The 20,445-nt window shown below is 48.3% G+C and overlaps 1 protein-coding gene across 1 annotated transcript in view; it reads right to left on the minus strand.

Moving 5' to 3' along the window:
- The window catches only part of LOC134356397 (carbohydrate sulfotransferase 8-like), a 51,399-nt gene extending 37,559 nt beyond the window's left edge, over positions 1–13,840 (minus strand). Inside the window, exon 1 of the mRNA XM_063067330.1 lies at positions 13,364–13,840. Coding sequence (XP_062923400.1) covers positions 13,364–13,472 — 109 coding nt within the window. The 5' untranslated portion in view covers positions 13,473–13,840. The remainder of the gene's footprint in view (positions 1–13,363) is intronic.
- Between the last annotated feature and the right edge of the window lie 6,605 nt (positions 13,841–20,445).

Here is a 20,445-nt window from a genome sequence, read left to right on the forward strand (position 1 = left end):
TACCCTTTCCAATGCTTCCACAAGCATTGCTTAAAATTTTCAGCATCTACAGAATCTGTTGTGTTTCTAGTCTCATTTGGCCGTGCTAGGACTGTATTCTTCAGTACAAGTCGACAGTTAGAGTAATGCTAATATAACGTCAGCCACGCGGGTTCAATTCCTACTGCTGTCTGCATGAGTCTTACATTCTCCCCATTTTCTCTGGGTGCTCCAGTTTCCTCCCACGTTTAGAAGACGTATGGGTCAGGGTCAGTAAGTTGTAGGCATGCTACTTTGGCACCGGAACATGGCAACACCTGCAGGCTACCTCCAGTGCATCCTCAGATTGTGTTGGTCATTGTTGCAAGTGACACATTTCACTCTGTGTTCTGATATACATGTAACAAATAAAGTTAATCCTTAAATCTTTATATCTTTAAGTGTCTGTCGAAATGCCTCTTAATCTTCTCATTGCTACCATCAGGGAGGAGGTAGAGGAACCTGAAGACCCACACCCAACATTTTAGGAACATCTTTTTCCCCTTCGCCATCAGATTTCTGAATGGTCCATGAAAACTACCTCACTATTCTTCTCCAATGATCCTCACGTAGAAACATAGAAAACCTACAGCACAATACAGGACCTTCGGCCCACAATGCCGTGCCAAACCTGTACTTACTTTAGAAATTACCTAGGGTTACCAATGGCCCTCTATTTTTCTAAGCTCCATGTACCTGTCCAGGAGTTGTATCTGCCTCCACCACCATTGCCGGAAGCCCATTCCACGCACTCACCACTCTGTATAAAAAAACTTACCCCTGACATCTCCTCTGTACCTACTCCACAGCACCTTAAACCTGTGTCCTCTTGTGCTAGCCATTTCAGCCCTGGGAAAAGAGCCTCTGACTATCCACATGATCAATGCCTCTCATCATCTTGTAAACCTCTATCAGGTCACCTCTCATTCTCCGTCTCTCCAAGGAGAAAAGGCCGAGTTCACTCAACCTATTTTCATAAGGCATGCTCCCCAATCTAGGCAAGATCCTTGTAAATCTCCTTTGCACCCTTTCTATAGTTTCCACATCCTTCTTATCGTGAAGTGACCAGAACTGAGCACAGTACTCCAAGTGGGGTCTGACCAGGGTCCTATATAGCTGCAACATTACCCCTTGGTTCTTAAACTCAATTCCGTGACTGATGAAGGCCAATGCACCGTATGCCTTCTTAACCACAGAGTCAACCTGCGCAGAATCTTTGAGTGTCCTATGGACTCGGAACTCAAGGTCCCTCTGATCCTCCACACTGCCAAATGTCTTACCATTAATACTATGTTCTGCCATCGTATTTGACCTACCAAAATGGACCACCTCACACTTATCTGGGTTGAACTCCATCTGCCACTTCTCAGCCCAGTTTTGCATCCTATCAATGTCTCATTGTAACCTCTGACAGCCCTCCACACTATCCACAACACCCCCAAACTTGTCACAGTGAAGAGGCCTGTGAGCTCTTGAGATCCCAAGAGCGATGTTGTCTGATAGGGTAGGGTCACCCATGGCGGTACGGTCAAGGGGGATGTTCCAGAGAAAGAGCGGTCCAACAAAGACCTCAGCGGTGGAGCTGACAGAAGATGATGACATATGAAAATGGTAGTCAGTGCAGAGGAAGGCTACAACAGTCAGGGGTGCTGCATTCCATGTCACTGGACCATATGGTGACTACCTGTACATCAACCTTCCCAGGTTAAACAAAGTCACACAGAGGCGATCTCCATTAGGAAGAACCCCTCAGAAGAGCATCATACTCAACTCCAGTGAACACAGTACCTCACTATTCCACGTTTTCAACATTTATTTAATCTTTGTAATACAGTAGTTTTAATGCATTGCACTGTCCTGCTGCTACAGAACAATGAATTTCTCAACACATGTCTGTGGTGATAAGCCCGATTGTGATTCCTCGTCTCCATGCTAACCACCGCTGTCTCCGGAACAACAGGGGTGAGTGACAATCGCTGACCTTGTCAGTAACACTCTCGTCTGAGGAGCAAGCATATCTGTACACATTACCAGTGATCAAATCATCACTAGCAGTGTTGTTGGTCAAGTGATGAGGTGATTCGCAACTGGATGACAGGGTGATGTTAATTAAGTGTAAATTAAACTGTTTATAAAACACATTTTGATTTAGTCTGAAAGCTCTGATTTTGCCTTAGTGCTGTTGACATTACTCATGAGATCCATGATATTTTCTAAAAATCGTGGAAGTCAACATTCAATTTCATTTTCAGCATTTGGCCTTTCAAGGAGCTTCCTTTCAGCCAGGATTGCCTGTGTGTTGAAGACACTGAGTCAGAGGCGACAGGGGAAGAAGGAGAGCTGATGCAGAGAACAGAATTGGTACTTGAAGATGGACAAGCATTTTAGTAATGAAGGAGGAAGTAACAAGAAGTCGGCGATGTACGGGAGTAAGATAGATCAGATGGTTGAGTGGTGTCGCAACAGCAAACTTGCACTCAGTGTCAGTAAGACCAAGGGGATGACTGTGGACTTCAGGAAGGGGAAGTCGAGGAAACACACACCAGTCCTCATCAAGGGATCACTGGTGGAAAGGGTGAGTATTTTCAAGTTTCTGGGTGTCAACATCTCTGAGGATCTATCCTGGACCCAAATATGCAATTACAAGGAAGCCACAACAGAACCTCAGGCTCACTCCCCAGTCTTCTCCCCACAACCTTTGATGCCGTGTCCAATCAAGAACCTATCAATCTCTGCCTTAAATACACACAATGACCTGGCCTCCACAGCTGCCTGTGGTAACAAATTCCACAAATTCACCATCCTCTAGCTAAAGAAATTTCTTTGCATTTCTGTTTTAAATGGAAGCCCCTCTATCCTGAGGTTGTACCCACTTGTCCGAGATTCCCCCACCATGGGAAACATCCTTTCCACATCTACTCTGTCTAGGCCTTTCAACATTTGAAATATTTCGATGAGATCCACCCTTATCCTTCTAAATTCCAGTGAGTACAGACTCAGAACCATCAAAAATGCCTTGTATAATAACCCTTTCATTCCTGGAATCATTCTTGTAAACCTCCTCTGTTCCGTCTCCAATGTCAGCACATCTCTGCTAAGATGAGGAGCTGTACACAATACTCATGGTGAGGCCTCACCAGTGCCTTATAAAGCCTCAGCATCACATCCCTGCTCTTGTATTCTGACCTCTTGAAATGAATGCTAAGATGGCATTTGCCTTCCTCACCACTGACTCAACCTTCAAGTTAACCTTTAGGGTGTCATGCACAAGGACTCCCAAGTCCCTTTGCATCTCAGATTTTTGGAGTTTCTCCCTGTTTAGAAAATGATCTGTAAATTTATTTCTACTACCAAAGTGCATGACCATGCATTTTCCAATGTTGTATTTCATTTGCCACTCTCTTGCCCATTCTCCGAATCTGTCCAAGTCCTTTGGCATCTACTTGTAACATCAAAGAATTCCAACAGGTTCGTCAGACAGGATTTTCATGCTGACTTTGTCCTATCTTGTCCTGTGTCACCAAGTACTCCATCACCTCCACCCTTAACAATTGACTCTAACATCTTCCCAACACTGAGGTCAGGGTAATTGGTCTATAATTTCCTTTCTGGGCAAAAAATCCACCTGGGCAAGCTCTTCTCTCATGCCTCTGTAATTTCATTTATTCCATTGCAATGCTGATACATTTGAGTTATGCTTCTCCTTCTCAAATTCCAGTATGAATTCAGTCATATTATGATCACTGGCTGCTATGGGTTCCTTTACATTAAGCTCCCCAATAAGATCAAGGTTTTTACACAACAACCAATCTAAGATAGCCTTTCCCCGAGTAGGCTCAAGCACAAGCTGTTCTGAAAAACCATCTCATAGGCATTCAACAAATTCCCTCTCTTGCGATCCAACACCAATTTGATTTTTCCAATCCCCTTGTATATTGAGGTCCCCCATTACAATTGTGTCATTACCCTTATTACATGCCCTTTCCAGTTCCCTTTGCCATCTCAACCCCACATCTTGGCTACTATATGGAGGCCTATATGTGATTCCCATAATGGATTTTTTACCCTTCCATTTTCTCAACTCCACCCACAAAGATTCAACATTCTCTAAACCTATGTCACATCTTTCTAAAGATGTAATTCCATCTCTTACCAACAGAGCCACACCACCGCCTATGCCTTCCTGCCTGTCCTTTCAATACAAAGTATATCCTTTGATGTTAAGCTCCCAACAATGCCTTTTTTTAGCCACGTCTCAGTGATGCCCGTAATATCATACCGAACAATCTCTAATTGCGCTATGCGTTTGTCCACCTTATTCTGAATGCTATGCACATTTAAATACAGCCCCTTCAGTCCTTAATTGTTTGCCCTTTTGGATTTTGCCTCTGTGGTACAATTTAACTCTTTGCTCTGTCTGCATTTGTACCCAGTCATTGGCTTGTCCTTCCTTGCATTCATGTTACACCCATCATCTACTTGTAAACCTGCTGGCTCATCCTCAGCTCTGTCATACTGGTTCCCATCCCCCAGTTTAAACTGCTCCCAACAGCTTTAGCAAACCTGTCCACAAGGATATTGGTCCCCTTCGGATTCAAGTGCAACTCGTCCCTTTTGTACAGGTCCCACCTGCTCCAGAAGAGGTCACAATTATCCAGAAATCTGTATCCCTGACTCCTGCTCCAGTTCTTCAGCCACAGATTTATCTGTCACTTCATTCTATTCCTATCCTCACTGTCGCGTGACACAGGCAGCAATACCGAGATTACTACCTTTGAGGTCCTGCTTCTCAGCTTCCCTCCTCACTCCCTGTGTTCTGTTTTCTTCCTATGTCATTGGTACCGATAGGTACCACGACTTCTGGCTGCTCACCCTCCCTTTTCAGGAGATTGTGGATACGTTCAGAAACATCTCAGACCCTGGCACCTGGGAGGCAAACTGCTATTCGTGTTTCCTTTTTGCGTCCACAGAATCGTCTATCTGTCCCCTTGACTACAGAGTTATCTATTGTTGCTACCATCCTCTTTAGTTCCCTACCCTTCTGAGCCGCAGGCCAGACTCAGTGCCAGAAAAATAGCCGCTGTTTCTTCCCCCAGGTCGGTCCACCCCCCCACCCCCCAACAGTACTCAAAATGGAGGGGGACAGCCACCGGTGTGCTCTCCGGTATCTGACATTCTCCCTTCCCTCTCCTGACAGTCTCCCGTTTATCTGTCGCCTGGACCCTTGGGATGACAACCTCCCTGTCGCTCTTGTCTATCCTGTCTAGCCTGCCTGGTATCCAGAACATCTCCAAAAGGCGATGCCTCAAGAAGGAGGCATCCATCACTCAGGACCCTCACTACCCAGGACATGCCCTGGTCTCATTGCTACCACCAGGGAGGAGATACAGGCCCTTACCACCCAGGACATGCCCTCTTCTCATTGGGAGGAGATACAGGAGCCTGAAGACCCACTCTCAACATTTTAGACCAGATTCTTCCCCACCACCATCAGGTTTCTGAACGGTCCGTGAGCCCGTGAACACTACCTCAACATTGTGCTCTCTTCTCGTACTATTTTGTTTCTGACTGTAATCAGAGGCGGGAGGAGAAGATGGCAGCGTGACGCAGCCCGCGCAGCTCTCCGGTGAAATGACATCGTATTTGTAAGTAGGATGTCATGCACAATTCTGATTTGATGGAGACAGACGTGAGAAGCACAGAGGAACATCTGGAGAAACTTCCGAAATGCCCGGTTCGCTGCCGCTGCTACTGTGCGATCAAGAATCTCCAGAGGGAAGGCCCCAAAATCCCCGGCTTTGTCTGCTGCTGGCGACCGAGGCTGGGGTCGAAGCATTCGGCAGAGATGGTGCTCAGTACTCGGTGTCGGAGGGCCGATCGGAGGCTTGAAGTTTTCAGACAACTCAGAGTCGGACTGTGGTCGGGCATGGCAAGGAGAGTTTTCTTCCTTCTCCCATCTGCGTGAGATATGGGAATTTTGAGAGACTTTGAACTTTTTTACTGTGCCCATGGCCTGTTCTTCATCAAGTTATGGTATTGTTGCACTGTTGTAACTATACGTTATAATTATGTGGTTTTTGTCAGTTTTTCAGTCTTGGTCTGTCCTGTGTTTCTGTGATATCACACCGGAGGAATGTTGTATCATTTCTTAATGCATGCATTACTAAATGACAATAAAAGAGGAATGCATGTCCTCATAATCTAAATTTTAGTCATTTGTATGTAATGTAGCGTACTGCTGTCACAAAATAAGAAATTTCACAATGTCAGTAATAATAGACAGATTTTGATTCCAATTCTGAGACTTTAAGGAAAAGAAATGACTTGTAGGTCTTGGTGGAAGCTTTGTTTAGCCGGGCTGATAACACCTCAAATTTATGTGTATAAGTTCGACCATCAGGCAAAGACCAGGTAGGTGGCTTTAATGTCCGCACAGATTAGGACGAGCAGACTGCCCCTGTCTGAAAGGCACAAACTGCAGTCAGTGTTTCTGGTGAGGTGACATGGCTGTGTAGTGGCTGGTGTCATTCTTCACAGTGCCAGCAACCCGGTTTCAGTTTCTGACCATTTGAGGTTGTACGTTCTTCCCGTGACCGTGTGGGTTTCCTCAGGGTGCGCTGGCTTCCTCCCACATTCCGGTTAGTAAGTTGTAGACATGCTATGTTGGTGCCGGAACCATGGTGACACTCGTGGGCTGCCCCCAGCACATCCTCGCACTGTATTGGTCATTGACGCAAATGACAAACAAAACTAATCTTCAATCTTTATCTTTCTATCTCCCTGGAGCATTGGAGGCTGAGGGGAGACCTGACGGGGGTCTTTGAAATCATGAGGAGCATAGGCAGGGAGAGCAGGCAGAATCCTTACCCTGGGGTGGCAATGTCAAACACCAGAGAACCTCTGTGTTTAGTAGGGTGACGTGAGAGACAAGCTTTTTACGCAGAGACAAGTAAAGACCTGGAATGGATTCCCGGGGGTGGAAGTAGAAGTAAGCAGTTTGTGGAGCTTAAACAGCTGTTTAGGCAGTCAGGGGTATGTGAAGGGATTGGAGGGACGTGGATGGTACACAGGAGCAGGCGATTTGGTGTAAATTAGAACGGCCTGTCCCGTGTTGTACTCTCTATGTTTAGGACCATTCTGTGCAGCAAGAACCAACCATAAACCGGGCCACAGAAGAATTAGTGATGAGTCAGATTCCACTCAGGAAGTTCTGTGCATTCTGTGATATTGTTTTACTCAGTTCTACCTCAATGCACTGTGTAATGACCTAATCTGTAGGGACGGTTTGCAAGACAAGATTTTCAGTACATGTGACAAAATAAACCAATTTCAATTCCACCCAGTCTATTCCCCCCAATCCAGGGTCTACCCCACCCCGGTTATTTCCCAGCAAGGCTGCCTCCCTCTCAGGATTAACTTGTCTCATGAGAAATCGCACACTGAATTATCCCTCCCAGTATAGTTCCTGCATCGGGATACCTGATTGCCTGTTTGTGGCATCCTGTTGTGTGTTCCCTCTGTTGCCTGTGTCTCAGAAAGATATGGGAGGCTTCCTTCTCTAACCTCACTCCTCTGAACACAGCAGGTTTTGCCTTATTTACTTAGCCTATCCTCGGAATTAACCCTTTCAGAAGCAGTCTATTACTGGGGTCACAGCCTCCAAGAATACAATCAAGGCTTATCTGTTACAAAGTTTACTTCAAGCTGGAGTATCTGAACTGAACTGCGCCCAATGTTGTGGAAAATTACTTTCATCTGCTTTCTCTGTTCTGCATCCCACACACTCAACGTTTTAAAAACAGCTTCATTAACACAAGAAAGTCTGCAGATGCTGGAAATTCAAAGCAACGCACACAGAAAGCTGGGGGAACTCAGCCGGTCAGGCAGCATCCATGGAAAGGAAGAACAGTCGATGTTTTGGACCAAGACCCTCCATCAGGACCTCCCCACACCATCAGATTTCTGAACAGACCTCGAATCCATGGACACCACCTCATTATTTTGCAGTAGATTGAATTGCCAGTGAACGGGAAATACAGAGGATTCCAGGTAATTGGGCCATTGGTTAATCAAGGCTGCTGCATATTTGGGAGAACTCTTAAAGAACAAAAACTAATTGAGAAAATAGCCAGGATTCCCTTTGTTTGTTCTGGACACTATGCTTTTTAATTGGGACAGGAGACGGTGGCTGACCAGTTTCTAACTAGCATCAGTGACGTACACTTACATGGCCATCACACCATGCTTAGAATGAAGAGTTTTTAAATAGTGGCAGTTGCGTGTATTTGTGTTCAAAAAGCAGTGATTTTTGTCACTGATAGTTGGCAAGAAATAAGCATAAAGATAATTCAGAACTATTTTGTTCACTGAGGATTCAAGCATTCAGACTAGGAGATGCCAAAAATAAAACAATTTCACTACTCCATAAGTTAGAAACTTCAAAGAATTTGAAGGTATTGACAATCATTTTGAATGTTACAATGAAAATGAAGATTTGGATGATTTAGTCGTTGAAAGCATGGTATGAAGGCAGTCCGTTATCTGCAGTAGGTATCTGCACTGATTTTGCTCATTTACAGTCAATCGAAAGAACACATCTGCATACACTGGATGAATTCCTCAATAACTACTACACATTTTTATAATACTATAGTTGTATAGGTAGTGTTCTGGTTTGTTCTTTATTTCATTTAAATACATTGTTACTCAAGTTTGTTTTTTTATACCTTTTTAACTATTTCTATGAAACTTCAACTGTATATAAATATATATTTTTAAATTGTAATTTATGGTCTTTTTAACGTATTCCATTGTACTACTGCCACAAAATGATGAATTTCACAACATATGTGAGTGGTAACTCTGGACAACAAAGACTTTGCTTCCTGAATACTTTTGGATGTGTCTTATGGAGTCAGAGCTGCTGATCATAAAAATCACCATGAAATTTCCCTATCACACACCATTTTTTTTTGGAAATTGCCTATCTTTGTTATTTCAATTCATAATTCAAGTCAATTCAAGTGTAGCCCACAGTGTAAGCTGAAAATTTTTCTATCTTGTCCGGGCATGCTTAGGCAGGGCAGGTTCTGCATGGCAGGATAAGTTTTAGAAAGGCTATAAATTTCCATGAAGAAGTTTGATATTTAAGACAGATGTTTCCCAGACAACTAAAGCCAAGATTAGGGAAGGCATTTTTGTTGCTCCAAATCAAACAGGTCATCAATGTCAGACAATTCAAAGAACTTCTAGTGGGACTGGAAAAAATCGCATGGATGTTGTTGAAAATTTTCTTGGCAACTATAGAGCACAAAACTACATGCACACCTCAAGCATACAAAACCATGAAGTGCAGCTTGTCACTGAAGATTCATTTCCCAGTTAGACTTCCTCCTTGCTCATCTTGGCATTGTCAGTGATAAGCATGGTGAAAGGTTTCACCAGGACATTGCAGTCATGAAGAAACCGTACTAGGACAACTGAAATCCATCAATGCTGGCTGATTATTGTTGGACACTTTAGCAAGAAGCCTCAGACACTGAGTACAAATGAAAATCATCAACAAAACATCTTTAGTTTAGTTGAACGATTGCAAAGCATCAGCACTGTTATGCAATTAAACGTATTACATTCAATAAAAGTAACTTTCCTGTTTCTCCAAATTCCTACATGATACAAGTTATCTGAAATTGAATTTGTTCTCAGCTTCAAGTGGTCTAGCAGAAACCAAAAAGTTTCTGAAAAAGGAAAACATTTAAAAATATTTGTTGTCCAGTGTAATAAACTTGATTCTGCTTCTGATTCCAATTCTAATTCATAGAAGCTGTGTTCTTGATGATGGGAGGGAGAATGAGAAAGCCTCCACTTAGTACAACGCTACTACACCTCGGGGCGTCTGAGTTCAGAGTTCAATTCCAGCGTCATCTGTAAGAAAGTTTGTGCAGTCTTCTAGTGTACGCATGGGTTTCCTCCGGGTGTTTCCAGTCTCCTCCCCCCAATCCAAAAACGCACTGGTTAGTAGGTTAATTGGTCATTGTACATTATCCTGTGATTAGATGAGGGTTAAATCGGGAGTTGTTGGACAGCACAAAGGGCAGAAAGGCCTGTTGTCTGAGCTTCCAGGCACACGTCTAGTGAGCTCCCCAAGTTCCAGCACCCCACCCCCAGTGTCCACACAGGCAGAGGTTCACCCTCAGCACCAAAACGACTCCTGGTTATTTTTGTATTTCCTCACTCTGAGGCTTGCCAATGGGCTCATTTCCACCCCAGAGTTCTGATCCACCTGTCTTACTTACTGTCACTTTATCAGAATGATGGTGTAGAGGGAGCTTTACTCAAAGACAAAGTAAATTTATTATCAAAGTATGTGCATGTCACCAAATACAACCCTGAGATTCATCTTCTTGGAGGTATTTACTGAAAAAAAAGAAATATGATAGAATTGACAAAAACATACATAAAAAATGACAAACTGCCAACATGCAAAGCAAGACAATTGGCAAACAATAAAAGTAATAACTCTGAGAACACGAGCTGTGGAGAGTGAGGTTGTAGGTCACAGAATCAGCTCAGAGCTGTGGTCAGTGAAGTTATCTACGCTGGTTCAGGAGCCTGCTGGCTGGAGGGTAATAGACGTGTGTGATGGGACAGTGTAGAGGGAGATTTACTCAGTCTAACCTACACTATCCCTGTCCTGGGAGTGTGTGATGGGACAGTGTAGAGGGAGATTTACTCAGTCTAACCCACACTATCCCTGTCCTGGGAGTGTGTGACGGGACAGTGTATGGGGAGATTTACTCAGTCTAACCTACACTATCCCTGTCCTGGGAGTGTGTGACGGGACAGTGTATGGGGAGATTTACTCAGTCTAACCCACACTATCCCTGTCCTGCGAGTGTGTGACGGGACAGTGTATGGGGAGATTTACTCAGTCTAACCCACACTATCCCTGTCCTGGGAGTGTGTGACGGGACAGTGTATGGGGAGATTTACTCAGTCTAACCCACACTATCCCTGTCCTGGGAGTGTGTGACGGGACAGTGATTGCAGAAATTGGGAGGATTCAGGTTGTTCGTCTTGTGAAGAACTCAGCAGGTTAGTCAGCACCTATGAAGTGGAATACGCAATCACTGTTCGGCCCCCTTCATAGATGCTGCCTGGCCTGCTGAGTTCCTCCAGTACTGTGTGTGTTGTTCTGGATTTCCAGCAACAGCAGAATCTCTTGTGTGAATACACATCTTGTTTAAATTCTCTGGTTCTGGAGCTGAAGGGTGATTTATGGCTGTACTAGATTCATTGTTTAAATATATCAGTATAAGCCCTGCCTTGCAAACCAGGACCCTTATTTTAGAGAAAGTATAAAAATGTAGGTCGATTTGAGTTAAACATTAGAGGGTAGGAGCCCATCTCAGCCACAGCGATCTGACTATCCACAGTGTTCCAGCTGGACAATGGTTTCACTCAGACTGGCCTTCTGACAAACCCAGGACATCTCTATTGTGATTGGAGATACAGCGTGGAACAGGCCCCTCTGCCCCAATGAGACACACCGCTCAGCAACTCACTGATTAAACCCGGCGGTAATCACAGAACAATTCACAATGACCATGTCTTTGAGCTGTGGGAGGAAATCGGAGCACCCAAAGGAAACCCACATGGGCCTGGAGAGAAAGTACAAACTCCTTAAAGAGGCTGCTGATGAACTGACCTGTAATAGCATTGTGCTAAACGCAAACTACTGTAGCACCATGCAGTTACCACTGCGTAATAACCGCTGGGTTACCGCAGTTACAGACGCTAAGCACTACACACTAAACACTACGTTACCGGGGCACCCTACACTAAACACTATGTTACCCTGGCACCCTACGCTAAACACTACATTACCCTGGCACCCTACACTAAACACTACGTTACCATGGCACCCTACACTATACATTATGTTACCCTGGCACCCTACACCAAACACTACATTACCCTGGCACCCTACACTAAACACGACGTTACTGGGGCACCCTATGCTGGACCCTACACACTAGCCACTCCATTGCCCTGGTACCCTAGTCTGAACACTATCTTACCAGGGCATTCTATGCTTAACACTGTTACCGTGGTACTCTACGCTAAACGCTACGTACTAAATACTGTGTTACCATGACACCCTACACTAAACACTACACACTAACTATTATGTTACTCTAGTGATCCACTTGTTCCTGTTCCCTTCCCAGATCCACTCACCCCATGAACAACACCTTCTGACTGTAGTAACGAGTACTGGGTTTAAATTCTCTCACATTCAGACTCTAGCTGTACAGTATTCAGAGGAATGTCTCCAATATCCACAATCCTTTGGGCAGTTCCATGTTTTCTGGTTACATTAATAATTTGAAAGTTGTTCCTCTCCAACTATTGGAGATTATTTCCCACTTTACCACAGTACAGGTCCTTTGGTTCACAACGTTGCACCAACTTTTTAACTTACTCTAAGATCAATCTAACCCTTCTCTCCCACATAGCCCTCCATTTTCCTATCGCCCATCTATCTAAGAGTCACTTAAATGCCCCTAAGTTATCTGCCTCTGGAACCATCCCTGGTAACGCATTTCATACACCCACCATTTTCTGTGCAAAGAACTTACCTCTCACATCTGCTTATACTTTCCTCCAATCACCTTAAAATTATGTCCCCTTGTATCAGTCATTTCCACCCTGAAGAAAAATCTCTGGCTGTCCACTCTATGTATCTTGTACACCTCTATCACCTCCATCAAGTCAGCTCTCATCCTCCTCCTCTCCAAAGAGAAAAACCCTAGCTCGCTCAACCTGTCCTCATAAGTCATGCTCTCCATTCCAGGCAGCAACCTGGTGAATCTCCCCTGCACCCTCTCTAAAGCCTCCACATCCTTCCTATAATGAAGTGACCAGAACTGAGCACAATATTCCAAGTGTGGTCAAACCAGAGTTTTAGGTGGCCTCAACATTGCCTCCCGGCTCCTGAACTCAATGTCCCGACCAATGAAGGCCAACGCACCATACACCTTCTGAACCACTCTGTCAATTTGTGTGGCAACACTGAAAGATCTGTGGATGTAGACCTGGATATCCCTCTGTTCCTCCACACTGCTAAGAATCCTGCCATTAGCCCTGTGCTCTGCCTTCATGCGCCACCTTCCAAAGAGAATCACTTCACAATTTTTCGGATTGAAATCTATCTGCTCTTTCCTGTCCCTCTCATCTGAGCCTGTAGCCTGAGGAACCGGGGATGGTACAGACACCTCTCAACTCAGCGTCCGCTCCCCAATCAGGTACAGAAAGCAGAACAGGGAGAAGGTAGAAGACTGACCTGTGGTCTCCTGGTGGTTCACCTCCAGCAGGTCCTGAATGTGGATGAGGAAGAGCAGCCCCAGCATTCCAAACAGGAGGATGAAGGTGAAGAGGTACGAGAGCCTCATGGTCACACGCCACCACACCCAGGCAAAGATCAGGAGTTCACAGCGTAACCCTACACCCCGTCTCCCCTCTCCCTGTCTCTCCCACTCTCCGCTTCCTCTCACATTCTCTCTCTCACTCTCACACCCGGCAATCTCCCACGCTTTTCCTCACTCTGTCTGCACTCGTTCTCTCTCTCTCACTCCCTCTCTGAATTTTCACTGTCTGTCTCCCCACCCTCTCCTTCTCTGATTCTCTTCCTCCTGCTATTCCTCCCTCTCTCTCAAAAACTCTTTCTCTCACTCCCTCTCTGATTGTTCCAGCCTCCCCACCCCTGCACCCTTTCTCTCTCTGATTCTCTTCACCCTGCTTTTCCTCTCTAGCTCTCTTATTTTTTTTCTCTCATTCTCTCTCTCCCACTCCCTCTCTGATTTTTCCAGCCTCCCCACCCTCCCCCTCTCTGATTCTCTTCCTCCTGCTTTTCCTCTCTCTCTCTCACTCTCCCATACCACCACTCTTCACTCTCTAAGCCCCTTCACTCAAATTCTTAACGGTTCGACCTACTACCCTCTCTACCTCTCACTGTTTTTGTTCTCCTCTCTCTCCCTCCCTCTCTCTCTCTCTCTCTCAATCTCTCTGCCTCTTTCTTTGTCTCTTCCTCTCCATCTGTCAATCCCTCTCTCTTTCACACTCCCCCTCTCTCACTTTCCTTCAGCTCTCCTTTGCTCTGTTTCACCCTCGTTCTTCCGTCCTTCACTCTCTATCGCCAGTTCTCCTTTGTTCAGTCAATCGGTTTCTCTGCCTCTCGTTGCCTTCACCTCTGGTTTGGTTCTTTGTATCTCCTGTACAAATGCAGAAATGGAGAATTAAATTCTCACACATCAAAACAAGCTATGCGTCACTGGCTGCATATGATGCTCTTGCACTTTTCTGAACTGAATCTAATTATTCCAACTTCCTTCTGCTCAGAAAATGCAGAAATTCTTCCAGCTCCAGCATTACCCCTGTACATCTCGCAGTTCCCAAGAATTCCAGAGGATCCAGTATCACTTCCATTACATCTCCCCGATCCCGAGGATCCAGTATCGCCCACAGTACATCACCCCGATCCCGAGGATCCAGTATCACCCACAGTACATCTCCCCCATCCCGAGGATCCAGGATCACACCCCTGTACATCTCCCCCATCCCGAGGATCCAGTATCACCCCCCTGTACATCTCCCCCATCCCGAGGATCCAGTATCACCCAGAGTACATCTCCCCCATCCCGAGGATCCAGTATCACCCCCCTGTACATCTCCCCCATCCCGAGGATCCAGTATCACCCCCCTGTACATCTCCCCCATCCCGAGGATCCAGTATCACCCACAGTACATCTCCCCCATCCCGAGGATCCAGTATCACCCACAGTACATCTCCTCCATCCCGAGGATCCAGTATCACCCCCCTGGACATCTCCCCCATCCCGAGGATCCAGTATCACCCAAAGTACATCTCCCCCATCCCGAGGATCTAGTATCACCCCCATGTACAACCCCCATCCCGAGGATCCAGTATCACCCACAGTACATCTCCACCATCCCGAGGATCTAGTATCACCCCCCTATACATCCCCCATCCCGAGGATCCAATGTCACCCACAGTACATCTCCCCCATCCCGATGATCTAGTATCACCCCCCTGTACATCCACCATCCCAAGGATCCAGTATCACACACAGTACATCTCCACCATCCCGAGGATCCAGTATCACCCACAGTACATCTCCCCCATCCCGAGGATCCAGTATCACCCCTTTGCAAATCTCCCCCATCCCGAGGATCCAGTAAACCCCCCCATACATCTCCCCCATCCCGAGGATCCAGTATCACCCCACTGTACATCTCCCCCATCCCGAGGATCCAGTATCAACCCCCTGTACATCCCCAATCCCGAGGATCCAGTATCACCCCCCTGTACATCTCCCCCATCCCGAGGATCCAGTATCACCCACAGTACATCTCCCCCATCCCGAGAATCCAGTATCACCCACAGTACATCTCCCCCATCCCGATGATCTAGTGTCACCCCACTGTACATCCACCATCCCAAGGATCCAGTATCACCCACAGTACATCTCCCCCATCCCGAGGATCCAGTATCACCCACAGTACATCTCCCCCATCCCGAGGATCCAGTATCACCCCCCCTGTACATCTCCCCCATCCCGAGGATCCAGTATCACCCACAGTACATCTCCCCCATCCCGAGGATCCTGTATCACCCACAGTACATCTCCCCCATCCCGAGGATCCAGTATCACCCCCCTGTCCATCTCCCCCATCCCGAGGATCCAGTATCACCCACAGTACATCTCCCTCATCCCGAGGATCCAGTATCACCCACAGTACATCTCCTCCATCCCGAGGATCCAGTATCACCCCACTGTACATCCACCATCCCAAGGATCCAGTCTCACTCCCATTACATTTCCCCCATCCCGAGGATCCAGTATCACCACCCAGTACATCAACCATCCCGAAGATCCAGTACCACCCTGCTGTACATCTCGCCCATCCCGAGGATCCAGTATCACCCCCCTGTGCATCTCCCCCATCCTGAGGATCCAGTATCACCCACAGTACATCCGCCATCCCGAGGATCCAGTATCACCCACAGTACATCCGCCATCCCGAGGATCCAGTATCACCCCCCTGTACATCCCCCATCCCGAGGATCCAGTATCACTCCCATTACATTTCCCCCATCCCGAGGATCCAGTATCAGCACCCAGTACATCCACCATCCCGAAGATCCAGTATCATCCCCCTGTACATCTTGCCCATCCCGAGGATCCAGTATCACCCACAGTACATCTCCCCCATCTCGAGGATCCAGTATCACCCACAGTACATCTCCCCAATCCCGAGGATCCAGTTTCACCCCCCTGTACATCTCCCCCATCCTGTGGATCCAGTATCACCCACAGTACATCTCCCCCATCCCGAGGATCCAGTATCACCCCCCTGTACATGTCCCCCATCCAGAGGATCTAGTATCACCCCCCTGTACATTCCCCATCCCGAGGATCCAGTATCACCCCCCTGTACATCTCCCCCATCTCGAGGATCCAGTGTCACCCACAGTACAGCTCCCCCATCCCGAGGATCCAGTATCACCCCCCTGTACATCTCCCCCATCCCGAGGATCCAGTATCACCCACAGTACATCTCCCCCATGCCGAGGATCCAGTGTCACCCCCCTGTACATCTCCCCCATCCCGAGGATCCAGTATCACCCCCCTGTACATCTACCATCCTGAGGATCCAGTATCACCCACAGTACATCTCCCCCATCCCGAGGATCCAGTATCACCCCCCTGTACATCTCCCCCACCCCGAGGATCCAGTATCACCCACAGTACATCTCCCCCATACCGAGGATCCAGTATCACCCACAGTACATCTCCCCCATCCGGAGGATCCAGTATCACCCACAGTACATCTACCCCATCCCGAGGATCCAGTTTCAACCCCCTGTACATCTCCCCCATCCTGTGGATCCAGTATCACCCACAGTACATCTCCCCCATCCCGAGGATCCAGTATCACCCCCCTGTACATGTCCCCCATCCCGAAGATCTAGTATCACCACCCTGTACATTCCCCAACCCGAGGATCCAGTATCACCCCCCTGTACATCTCCCCCATCTCGAGGATCCAGTGTCACCCACAGTACAGCTCCCCCATCCCGAGGATCCAGTATCACCCCCCTGTACATCTCCCCCATCCCGAGGATCCAGTATCACCCACAGTACATCTCCCCCATGCCGAGGATCCAGTGTCACCCCCCTGTACATCTCCCCCATCCCGAGGATCCAGTATCATCCCCCTGTACATCTCCCCCATCCCGAGGATCCAGTATCACCCACAGTACATCTCCACCATCCCGAGGATCCAGTATCACCCCCCTGTACATCTACCATCCCGAGGATCCAGTATCACCCACAGTACATCTCCCCCATCCGGAGGATCTAGTATCACCCACAGTACATCTCGCCCATCCCGAGGATCCAGTATCACCCCCCTGTACATCCCCCATCCCGAGGATCCAATATCACCCACAGTACATCTCCCCCATCTCGAGGATCCAGTATCACCCACAGTACATCTCCCCCATCCCGAGGATCCAGTTTCACCCCCCTGTACATCTCCCCCATCCTGTGGATCCAGTATCACCCACAGTACATCTCCCCCATCCCGAGGATCCAGTATCACCCCCCTGCACATGTCCCCCATCCCGAGGATCCAGTATCACCCCCCTGTACATCTACCATCCTGAGGATCCAGTATCACCCACAGTACATCTCCCCCATCCGGAGGATCTAGTATCACCCACAGTACATCTCGCCCATCCCGAGGATCCAGTATCACCCCCCTGTACATCCCCCATCCCGAGGATCCAATATCAACCACAGTACATCTCCCCCATCTCGAGGATCCAGTATCACCCACAGTACATCTCCCCCATCCCGAGGATCCAGTTTCACCCCCCTGTACATCTCCCCCATCTCGAGGATCCAGTGTCACCCACAGTACAGCTCCCCCATCCCGAGGATCCAGTATCACCCCCCTGTACATCTCCCCCATCCCGAGGATCCAGTATCACCCACAGTACATCTCCCCCATGCCGAGGATCCAGTGTCACCCCCCTGTACATCTCCCCCATCCCGAGGATCCAGTATCATCCCCCTGTACATCTCCCCCATCCCGAGGATCCAGTATCACCCACAGTACATCTCCACCATCCCGAGGATCCAGTATCACCCCCCTGTACATCTACCATCCCGAGGATCCAGTATCACCCACAGTACATCTCCCCCATCCGGAGGATCTAGTATCACCCACAGTACATCTCGCCCATCCCGAGGATCCAGTATCACCCCCCTGTACATCCCCCATCCCGAGGATCCAATATCACCCACAGTACATCTCCCCCATCTCGAGGATCCAGTATCACCCACAGTACATCTCCCCCATCCCGAGGATCCAGTTTCACCCCCCTGTACATCTCCCCCATCCTGTGGATCCAGTATCACCCACAGTACATCTCCCCCATCCCGAGGATCCAGTATCACCCCCCTGCACATGTCCCCCATCCCGAGGATCCAGTATCACCCCCCTGTACATCTACCATCCTGAGGATCCAGTATCACCCACAGTACATCTCCCCCATCCGGAGGATCTAGTATCACCCACAGTACATCTCGCCCATCCCGAGGATCCAGTATCACCCCCCTGTACATCCCCCATCCCGAGGATCCAATATCAACCACAGTACATCTCCCCCATCTCGAGGATCCAGTATCACCCACAGTACATCTCCCCCATCCCGAGGATCCAGTTTCACCCCCCTGTACATCTCCCCCATCCTGTGGATCCAGTATCACCCACAGTACATCTCCCCCATCCCGAGGATCCAGTATCACCCCCCTGTACATGTCCCCCATCCCGAGGATCTAGTATCACCCACAGTACATCTCGCCCATCCCGAGGATCCAGTATCACCCCCCTGTACATCCCCCATCCCGAGGATCCAATATCACCCACAGTACATCTCCCCCATCCCGAGGATCCAGTATCACCCCCCTGTACATCCCCCATCCCGAGGATCCAATATCACCCACAGTACATCTCACCCATCTCGAGGATCCAGTATCACCCACAGTACATCTCCCCCATCCCGAGGATCCAGTTTCACCCCCCTGTACATCTCCCCCATCCTGTGGATCCAGTATCACCCACAGTACATCTCCCCCATCCCGAGGATCCAGTATCACCCCCCTGTACATGTCCCCCATCCCGAGGATCTAGTATCACCCCCCTGTACATTCCCCATCCCGAGGATCCAGTATCACCCCCCTGTACATCTCCCCCATCTCGAGGATCCAGTATCACCCACAGTACAGCTCCCCCATCCCGAGGATCCAGTATCACCCCCCTGTACATCTCCCCCATCCCGAGGATCTAGTATCACCCCCCTGTACATCTCCCCCATCTCGAGGATCCAGTATCACCCACAGTATATCTCCCCCATCCCGAGGATCCAGTATCACCACGCTGTACATCTCCCCCATCCCGAGGATCCAGTATCACCCACAGTACAACTCCACCATCCCGAGGATCCAGTATCACCCCCCTGTACATCTACCATCCCGAGGATCCAATATCACCCACAGTACATCTCACCCATCCCGAGGATCCAGTATCAACCCCCTGTACATCTTCCAGTATCTCCCACAGTACATCTCCCCCATCCCGAGGATCCAGTATCACCCACAGTACATCTCCGCCATCCGGAGGATCCAGTATCACCCACAGTACATCTCTCCCATCCCGAGGATCCAGTATCACCCCCCTGTACATCCCCCATCCCGAGGATCCAATATCACCCACAGTACATCTCCCCCATCCGAGATCCAGTATCACCCCATCCACGTACATCTACCATCCCGACCCATCCCGCATCTCCGCCATCCGGAGGATCCAGTATCACCCACAGTACATCTCTCCCATCCCGAGGATCCAGTATCACCCCCCTGTACATCCCCCATCCCGAGGATCCAATATCACCCACAGTACATCTCCCCCATCTCGAAGATCCAGTATCACCCACAGTATATCTCCCCCATCCCGAGGATCCAGTTTCACCCCCCTGTACATCTCCCCCATCCCGAGGATCTAGTATCACCCCCCTGTACATTCCCCATCCCGAGGATCCAGTATCACCCCCCTGTACATCTCCGCCATCCGGAGGATCCAGTATCACCCACAGTACATCTCTCCCATCCCGAGGATCCAGTATCACCCCCCTGTACATCCCCCATCCCGAGGATCCAATATCACCCACAGTACATCTCCCCCATCTCGAGGATCCAGTATCACCCACAGTACATCTCCCCCATCCCGAGGATCTAGTATCACCCCCCTGTACATTCCCCATCCCGAGGATCCAGT

Source organism: Mobula hypostoma, chromosome 14 (genome assembly GCF_963921235.1).
Source record: "Mobula hypostoma chromosome 14, sMobHyp1.1, whole genome shotgun sequence".
Classification (NCBI taxonomy): Eukaryota; Metazoa; Chordata; class Chondrichthyes; order Myliobatiformes; family Myliobatidae; genus Mobula; species Mobula hypostoma.